Source organism: Oncorhynchus tshawytscha, linkage group LG12 (genome assembly GCF_018296145.1).
Source record: "Oncorhynchus tshawytscha isolate Ot180627B linkage group LG12, Otsh_v2.0, whole genome shotgun sequence".
NCBI lineage: Eukaryota > Metazoa > Chordata > Actinopteri > Salmoniformes > Salmonidae > Oncorhynchus > Oncorhynchus tshawytscha.
This window is the reverse complement of record NC_056440.1, coordinates 29,158,359-29,168,696: the sequence shown is the minus strand read 5'-3', so window position 1 is coordinate 29,168,696 and position 10,338 is coordinate 29,158,359. Positions and strand designations below refer to the sequence as shown.

The 10,338-nt window shown below is 48.3% G+C and overlaps 1 protein-coding gene across 3 annotated transcripts in view; it reads right to left on the bottom strand.

The window, feature by feature from the left end:
• Positions 1 to 414: 414 nt before the first annotated feature.
• LOC112264078 (tetratricopeptide repeat protein 28-like) overlaps positions 415 to 10,338 on the bottom strand; it is a 322,087-nt gene continuing 312,163 nt past the window's right edge. For 2 of the 3 annotated variants that reach the window (XM_042331570.1, XM_042331572.1), the window contains 4 exons: positions 10,183 to 10,206; positions 9,044 to 9,173; positions 2,872 to 2,979; positions 415 to 2,728 (listed from right to left, as the gene is read on the bottom strand). In XM_042331570.1, coding sequence (XP_042187504.1) covers positions 1,116 to 2,728; positions 2,872 to 2,979; positions 9,044 to 9,173; positions 10,183 to 10,206 — 1,875 coding nt within the window. In that variant the 3' untranslated portion in view covers positions 415 to 1,115. The remainder of the gene's footprint in view (positions 2,729 to 2,871; positions 2,980 to 9,043; positions 9,174 to 10,182; positions 10,207 to 10,338) is intronic. The other variant, XM_042331571.1, reaches the window with a different exon arrangement.

Here is a 10,338-nt window from a genome sequence, read left to right as displayed (position 1 = left end):
TCACTGGAGCACAGGGCCTGTATTCATAAAACATCTCAGAGTACGAGTGCTGTTCTAGGATCAGTTTTAGAGCTTAATTATTAAGATTACATGTAGAGGGAGGACCTGATGCTAGATCAGCACTAATTTTACACTAACATTTTAGTTATTTAGCAGACATTCTTATCCAAAGCAACTTACCATTAATGTATTCATCTTACAATATCTCGGTGAGCACTTCTACTCTGATGTGTAATTGCACTGCCCACAGTAATCTGTGTATTGTGGTCACAAGATTTTTCCAAAGTCATTAATGCAGTGATACAGCATTTTCATAAGCATGCTAAATCGTCAACGCAATAAAATAAGGCTAAAATATTAGAAAGCAAACATGATTTTTATTGAAACAGGTTTACTGATAAATGACAGAGATGGTTGTCATGACACTTGTTTAATTTCCAAAATCATGGACAAAAAGTCATACATGGTACTTAACATTGAATAGCAAGGGAATCCATGCTGTGGAGCAGACACTCAATTCACAAAGAAATCAGGCAAAATGCCAGTTTCTATTTCAATAAAAAATATGTAATATTTTTTATTTTTTTTTATTTATCCATCTTTACATGGTACAATTTTGTTAACTTTTTTTATAATATAAAAACACTTAATACTGATTGTGAAACAATGGATTTAATTTACAAAACAATAATAATTATAATAATATTAATATTAATAACAAACAATAATAATAACAATAATTATTAAATTGAAACAAAAATAGAATGGAGGAGACCAGTTGGAGTGGTTTCATCTTGGCCCACACAAATAGCACATTTTTTGGAGGAAATACCGATTGGCATTGAAGTCTACCTGACACACACACACAAACAAACACAGTATCAGGTCTTTGAGTATTTCTCATTGCCATTGACAGTGTTATGGGTACAATGACGAGACACTTTCTAAGCATTCATGAGCCTCTGAGGGATCACTCTCATTGGCTGATTATGTACTTTTCATTGTCAATCAAGTTTGGTGGGCCAATAGTGACCCTCCAGAAAGTGCCCAACTCCCCCAGTACAAAGGATAACAAGTGGTAGGCAAAATACAGGAAAGAGGACATTTAAAGTGTCTCAGCATTTGGAGGATGGGAAAAACCTGCCAGGGGAGAGGAACTTGTATCCATTGCCGGCAGGTAGTCTGATAGAGCGAGCACCAGGGCTGCTGCTAGTGGAAATAGAGGGCGAGGGGGCCATCTTTCTGGGGTTGTGTCCATTGGAAGGGTTCTTGTTGCCCCTGTCCAACGACTGCAGCCCCAGCTCCCGCAGCTCCAGGCTGTCTTGGGCGTCGCTGGGGGAGCAGTGTCGTGGGGAGAGGTTCAGAAGGCTCAGCACATCTCTCTTGGCAGAGACCAGGGGTCCTGGGGCGCCACGGAGAGCCCGGACTGGACCCAGATGCTGCTGCTGTTGCTGGGACGCTGTGTTGGCCCAGAATGTCTTCAGGTTGTGGATGGCCACAACCTTCTCATCGATGACGCCCCTCCTGAGGCGGTCCAGGTCTGGGGCATCGGCAGGGCTGGAGCAGGCAGAGCCCGTGGAGGAGTAGGAGAGAGCTGGGGATGGGGCACTGCAAGCTGGGGACTGGTGGCCAGAGCTGGGGGACACGTTACTGGGAGAGCGGGAGATGTGACCACTATAGGGGGAGCTGGGGTATTTGAGCTTGAACTGGGCGTGGCTGTCCAGGGTAGGGGAGGGGTGACTGCCATCCTTTAGAGAGGTCTCCGAGGCTGCAGGGCTGTTGTAACCAGAGCTGATCTTCTGCAGGGAGGAAGAGCGGGAGGGAGGTTTGGGTCGTGGGGAGGACTGGACACGGACACTGGCGCTGCTGCTGGGACGGCTGAAGGCGCTGGTCTCTGAGGAGCGGAAGGCAGAGCTCCGGGCTGTAGCTCCAGCTGCAGCCCCCTCAGCCCCAGCCCGTTGTAAACTCCCCACCGCCCGCAGGTGGCTCTGGGTCTCCTCCAGAATCTTCTGGGCCAGCTCCTGGGGGTCCAGAGGGACAGTCTTCTCCTCCTGGGACTTGACGGTGCTATCTGTCTCCGTGCTGGACTGGTCCGACTCACCTGTGTCTGAGCTGCTCACCTTGCCTGGCACCTTCTGGAGGGGAGGGTTGGGGCTGGGAACCAGGCTGGTCTTGACCGGGGAGGTGGGGGTGCTGACACTGCCTCGAGACGACACAGACACCTGGTAACCCCGCCCAGTGCCCGAGCTGGAACTACTGACAACACCCCTGCCCCCACGGTGGAGGTGGCGCTGCCCGTGACCCGGAGGTAGAGGCAGGGAGTCACAGTGGCTTCCCAGAGGCTCACTGCTGATGATGGAAAAGCCTTCATACTCCTCGTCATCTCCCCGGCCCACACCTGCTGCTGCTGCAGCCGCCCCGTGAGGAGAGGAGCGACTGCGGGGAATGTGCGGATGCTTGTGGGCAGAGAAGTGTGCTGTGGCCCCACCACGCTGTCGATGGCCCAGGAAGTCACACTCTGATTTGGAGGCAAAGCTCATGGTGGAGGCCACGGAGCTCAGGCTGTAGACGGAGATGGCGTCTGAGGCCAGACTGTCCAGGCAGGGTGGGGAGAAGGGCAGGCTGGGGTAGCCCAGTGGTAGGGGGTTGGAGACAAACTGGGCCGAGGCCAGAGACTCCAGGGAGGACGAGCTGTCCAGGCTGAGACGCTTTGGCAGCTCTGTGGAGTCTGGGAGAGAGGGGGAGAGCCAGGGGGAGGGGGAAGAGTGGGAAATAATTGTAAGGGTAAACATGTTATGGTATACATTAATGTATCATGTATCACTCAACTATAATCATTAATCACTGTGTATCTACAAATACAATACATACCAAACAGTGCCAACAGGGACTGGAGGGCAAAGTGCATGGTGCGGCGGTTGGCTTGCTTGCCCGTCTTCAGTACCACCTCCTCCTGACCCACCTCACACAGGTCAAATCCTGCACACACACAGGACAGTTACTCTACCAGCCTAGCATACATACAGCACACATACCTGCCTAGCATACCTGCCTAGTACACATACAGCACACATACCTGCCTAGCATACACACAGCACACATACCTGCCCAGCATACATACAGCACACATACCTGCAGCACACATACCTGCCTAGTATACATACAGCACACATACCTAACTAGCATACATACAGCACACATACCTGCCTAGCATACATACAGCACACATACCTGCCTAGCATACATACAGCACACATACCTGCCCAGCATACATACAGCACACATACCTGCAGCACACATACCTGCCTAGTATACATACAGCACACATACCTGCCTAGCATAGATACAGCACACATACCTAACTAGCATACATACAGCACACATACCTGCCTAGCATACATACAGCACACATACCTGCCTAGCATACATACAGCACACATACCTGCAGCACACATACCTGCCTAGTGTACATACAGCACACATACCTGCCTAGCATACATACAGCACACATACCTAACTAGCATACATACAGCACACATACCTGCCTAGCATACATACAGCACACATACCTGCCTAGCATACATACAGCACACATACCTGCCAAGCATACATACAGCACACATACCTGCAGCACACATACCTGCCTAGTATACATACAGCACACATACCTGCCTAGCATAGATACAGCACACATACCTAACTAGCATACGTACAGCACACATACCTGCCTAGCATACATACAGCACACATACCTGCCTAGCATACATACAGCACACATACCTGTCTAGCATACATACAGCACACATACCTGCCTAGCATACATACAGCACACATACAGCACATGTACCTGCCTAGCACACATACAGCACACATACCTGCCTAGCATACAAACAGCACACATACCTGCCTAGCATACATACAGCACACATACAGCACCCATACCTGCCTAGCATACAAACAGCACACATACCTGCCTAGCATACATACAGCACCCATACCAGCCTAGCACACATACCTGCCTAGCATACATATAGCACACATACCTGACTAGCATACACACAGCACACATACCTGCCTAGCATACATACAGCACACATACCTGCCTAGCATACATACAGCACACATACCTAACTAGCATACATACAGCACACATACCTGCCCAGCATACATACAGCACATACCTGCCTAGCATACCTGCAGCACACATACCTGCCCAGCATACATACAGCACACACATGCAGCACACATACCTGCCTAGTATACATACAGCACACATACCTGCCTAGCATAGATACAGCACACATACCTAACTAGCATACATACAGCACACATACCTGCCTAGCATACATACAGCACACATACCTGCCTAGCATACATACAGCACACATACCTAACTAGCATACATACAGCACACATACCTGCCTAGCATACATACAGCACACATACCTGCCTAGCATACATACAGCACACATTCCTGCCAAGCATACATACAGCACACATACCTGCAGCACACATACCTGCCTAGTATACATACAGCACACATACCTGCCTAGCATAGATACAGCACACATACCTAACTAGCATACGTAATCAAATCAAATCAAATCAAATTTTATTTGTCACATACACATGGTTAGCAGATGTTAATGCGAGTGTAGCGAAATGCTTGTGCTTCTAGTTCCGACAATGCAGTAATAACGAGCAAGTAATCTAACTAACAATTCAAAAAAAAAAAAACTACTGTCATACACAGTGTAAGGGGATAAAGAATATGTACATAAGGATATATGAATGAGTGATGGTACAGAGCAGCATAGGCAAGATACAGTAGATGATATCGAGTACAGTATATACATATGAGATAAGTATGTAAACCAAGTGGCATAGTTAAAGTGGCAAGTGATACATGTATTACATAAGGATGCAGTCGATGATATAGAGTACAGTATCAACGTATGCATATGAGATGAACAATGTAGGGTAAGTAACATTATATAAGGTAGCATTGTTTAAAGTGGCTAGTGATATATTTACATCATTTCCCATCAATTCCCATGATTAAAGTGGCTGGAGTAGAGTCAGTGTCATTGACAGTGTGTTGGCAGTAGCCACTCAATGTTAGTGGTGGCTGTTTAACAGTCTGATGGCCTTGAGATAGAAGCTGTTTTTCAGTCTCTCGGTCCCAGCTTTGATGCACCTGTACTGACCTCGCCTTCTGGATGGCAGCGGGGTGAACAGGCAGTGGCTCGGGTGGTTGATGTCCTTGATGATCTTTATGGCCTTCCTGTAGCATCGGGTGGTGTAGGTGTCCTGGAGGGCAGGTAGTTTGCCCCGGTGATGCGTTGTGCAGACCTCACTACCCTCTGGAGAGCCTTACGGTTGAGGGCGGTGCAGTTGCCATACCAGGCGGTGATACAGCCCGCCAGGATGCTCTCGATTGTGCATCTGTAGAAGTTTGTGAGTGCTTTTGGTGACAAGCTGAATTTCTTCAGCCTCCTGAGGTTGAAGAGGCGCTGCTGCGCCTTCCTCACGATGCTGTCTGTGTGAGTGGACCAATTCAGTTTGTCTGTGATGTGTATGCCGAGGAACTTAAAACTTGCTACCCTCTCCACTACTGTTCCATCGATGTGGATGGGGGTGTTCCCTCTGCTGTTTCCTGAAGTCCACAATCATCTCCTTAGTTTTGTTGACGTTGAGTGTGAGGTTATTTTCCTGACACCACACTCCGAGGGCCCTCACCTCCTCCCTGTAGGCCGTCTCGTCGTTGTTGGTGATCAAGCCTACCACTGTTGTGTCGTCCGCAAACTTGATGATTGAGTTGGAGGCGTGCATGGCCACGCAGTCGTGGGTGAACAGGGAGTACAGGAGAGGGCTCAGAACGCACCCTTGTGGGGCCCCAGTGTTGAGGATCAGCGGGGAGGAGATGTTGTTGCCTACCCTCACCACCTGGGGGCGGCCCGTCAGGAAGTCCAGTACCCAGTTGCACAGGGCGGGGTCGAGACCCAGGGTCTCGAGCTTGATGACGAGCTTGGAGGGTACTATGGTGTTGAATGCCGAGCTGTAGTCGATGAACAGCATTCTCACATAGGTATTCCTCTTGTCCAGATGGGTTAGGGCAGTGTGCAGTGTGGTTGAGATTGCATCGTCTGTGGACCTATTTGGGCGGTAAGCAAATTGGAGTGGGTCAAGGGTGTCAGGTAGGGTGGAGGTGATATGGTCCTTGACTAGTCTCTCAAAGCACTTCATGATGACGGATGTGAGTGCTACGGGGCGGTAGTCGTTTAGCTCAGTTACCTTAGCTTTCTTGGGAACAGGAACAATGGTGGCCCTCTTGAAGCATGTGGGAACAGCAGACTGGTATAGGGATTGATTGAATATGTCCGTAAACACACCGGCCAGCTGGTCTGCGCATGCTCTGAGGGCGCGGCTGGGGATGCCGTCTGGGCCTGCAGCCTTGCGAGGGTTAACACGTTTAAATGTCTTACTCACTTCGGCTGCAGTGAAGGAGAGACCGCATGTTTCCGTTGCAGGCCGTGTCAGTGGCACTGTATTGTCCTCAAAGCGGGCAAAAAGTTATTTAGTCTGCCTGGGAGCAAGACATCCTGGTCCGTGACTGGGCTGGGTTTCTTCCTGTAGTCCGTGATTGACTGTAGACCCTGCCACATACCTCTTGTGTCTGAGCCGTTGAATTGAGATTCTACTTTGTCTCTGTACTGGCGCTTAGCTTGTTTGATAGCCTTGCGGAGGGAATAGCTGCACTGTTTGTATTCAGTCATGTTACCAGACACCTTGCCCTGATTAAAAGCAGTGGTTCGTGCCTTCAGTTTCACACGAATGCTGCCATCAATCCACGGTTTCTGGTTAGGGAATGTTTTAATCGTTGCTATGGGAACGACATCTTCAACGCACGTTCTAATGAACTCGCACACCGTATCAGCGTATTCGTCAATGTTGTTGTCTGACGCAATACGAAACATCTCCCAGTCCACGTGATGGAAGCAGTCTTGGAGTGTGGAGTCAGCTTGGTCGGACCAGCGTTGGACAGACCTCAGCGTGGGAGCTTCTTGTTTTAGTTTCTGTCTGTAGGCAGGGATCAACAAAATGGAGTCGTGGTCAGCTTTTCCGAAAGGGGGCGGGGCAGGGCCTTATATGCGTCGCGGAAGTTAGAGTAACAATGATCCAGGGTCTTTCCACCCCTGGTTGCGCAATCGATATGCTGATAAAATTTAGGGAGTCTTGTTTTCAGATTAGCCTTGTTAAAATCCCCAGCTACAATGAATGCAGCCTCCGGATAAATCGTTTCCAGTTTGCAGAGAGTTAAATAAAGTTCGTTCAGAGCCATCGATGTGTCTGCTTGGGGGATATATACGGCTGTGATTATAATCGAAGAGAATTCTCTTGGTAGATAATGCGGTCTACATTTGATTGTGAGGAATTCTAAATCAGGTGAACAGAAGGATTTGAGTTCCTGTATGTTTCTTTCATCACACCATGTCACGTTGGCCATAAGACATACGCCCCCGCCCGTCTTCTTACCAGAAAGATGTTTGTTTCTGTCGGCGCGATGCGTGGAGAAACCCGCTGGCTGCACCGCTTCGGATTGCGTCTCTCCAGTGAGCCATGTTTCCGTGAAGCAAAGAACGTTACAGTCTCTGATGTCCCTCTGGAATGCTACCCTTGCTCGGATTTCATCAACCTTGTTGTCAAGAGACTGGACATTGGCAAGAAGAATGCTAGGGAGTGGTGCACGATGTGCCCGTCTCCGGAGTCTGACCAGAAGACCGCTTCGTTTCCCTCTTTTTCTGAGTCGTTTTTTTTTTGGTCGCTGCATGTGATCCACTCGGTTACACTGGTTGTAAGGCAAAACACAGGATCCGCGTCGCGAAAAACATATTCTTGGTCGTACTGATGGTGAGTTGACGCTGATCTTATATTCAGTAGTTCTTCTCGGCTGTATGTAAAGAAACCTAAGATGACCTGGGGTACTAGTGTAAGAAATAACACGTAAAAAACAAAAAACTGCATAGTTTCCTAGGAACGCGAAGCGAGGCGGCCATCTCTGTCGGCGCCGGAAGCAGGTAGCCAGCACAGCACACATACCTGCCTAGCATACATACAGCACACATACCTGCCTAGCATACATACAGCACACATACCTGTCTAGCATACATACAGCACACATACCTGCCTAGCATACATACAGCACACATACAGCACACATACCTGCCTAGCATACATACAGCACACATACCTGTCTAGCATACATACAGCACACATACCTGCCTAGCATACATACAGCACACATACAGCACATGTACCTGCATAGCATACAAACAGCACACATACCTGCCTAGCATACATACAGCACCCATACCTGCCTAGCATACAAACAGCACACATACCTGCCTAGCATACATACAGCACCCATACCAGCCTAGCACACATACCTGCCTAGCATACATATAACACACATACCTGACTAGCATACACACAGCACACATACCTGCCTAGCATACATACAGCACACATACCTGCCTAGCATACATACAGCACACATACCTGCCTAGCGTACATACAGCACACATACCTGCCTAGCATACACACAGCACCCATACCTGCCTAGCATACATACAGCACCCATACCTGCCTAGCATACATACAGCACCCATACCTGCCTAGCATACATACAGCACCCATACCTGCCTAGCATACATACAGCACCCATACCTGCCTAGCACACATACAGCACCCATACCTGCCTAGCATACACACAGCACCCATACCTGCCTAGCATACACACAGCACCCATACCTGCCTAGCATACATACAGCACACATACCTGCCTAGCATACATACAGCACACATACCTGCCTAGCATACATACGGCACACATACCTGCCTAGCATACAAACAGCACACGTACCTGCCTAGAACACATACAGCACACATACCTGCCTAGCACATATACAGCTGCTCCTACTACTGACAAATTAGAAAATTATATCCATTTGGATAATTATTTTATTGATATACTGTATCTCACCCAGTGCAGCCAGAAATTCATGGCAGCCTGGCAGTCTCCAGAGCTGCACACTGATGGACACTTGGATGGGCAGCAGAGAGAAGTCCTGCTCCTTCTCCCCTGTCTGAAGCTGGACCAGCACCTGGTGGAGCTGGAGGGACAGAAGAGGAGAGAAATACAGAAGATCAGACAGGAGTAAAGGAGGAAGCTATATACATTTAACTGGTCTACACCAACTTTTATGGACCTGAGTTGTTGATGGGATCAATTGCTACTGATAGACCAAGTGGATATACTTTTTAAGTAGTGAAGTCAAGTCAACTGTTTTCCTCCATACACCAGTGTCATAAAATGACTTCCACAATGCCCATCTCTGTTGTGGCAGAGGAATGTTCATTTTTGGCAGGTTTAGTAACTCTGCCTCTGCCCTTTGACCCTGTTGATGTTAGTTCCCAGGGGATTGGCTCTTCAGCCTATCAGCACTACAGTAGCTTTACTGTGGAGCGTGGCCCAGGGTGATTTAGATTAGGAGGGAACCATCTCCTCCTCCTCTGTGGGATTTTAACACGTGACCCCCGGGCCACACTCACCCTCACTGTTTAGGGATTATTCAGCCTGGAACAGAGAAACCTTTGTCAAACTGACCTGAAGTAATGTCACCACTAGATTAACATGCCCTCTTCCCTTTCTCTTCTCTGTTCATGCTCTGTTTGTTTAAACGTGGAATGTTCATCCTTTCATCCTGACCTTGAGTGAACCAGGGTTGTAAACCCAAGAACACTCATAATGCTGCACTGCCCAGCAGTGGAATGTTGGCCCAAACAGCACTATAAACTTGGAGCTAGTAGAGGTCAGCAACTGGAACTGCATGAGACATGTTGAAGTTTCATTTATTTGCACCAAAGAAAAGAAGTGATAGACAACAATACAGATAAAAACAAATAAAGGTGAGATTGGAAGCCCAAGGGCTTATATGAAAATCACACCACAAGAAAACTACATACAGTACATACTGTAAGTGCTAAAGAACAGAGCGTGCTTCACATGCATCTATTGCTCAGTTAAAGTTGATGCAAGAGGATTGTGCTAGGTGGTTTAAAGCAGCAGTGAAATGGAGAGGGGTGGGATGGGGTGTAGAGGGGGAGGGGAGGCACACTTACCATTCCCACCATATTTTTAACAGCCTTCAGACCGCAAGTTAGAGACAGGGGCAGGAGAGAGAGAAGAGGCTTTTAGTGCATGCATACATGACAGGCCATTCACAAAGAGCAGAGGAGACCAGGTCCAATGGGGACACAAAGGGCACACAGGGAAAC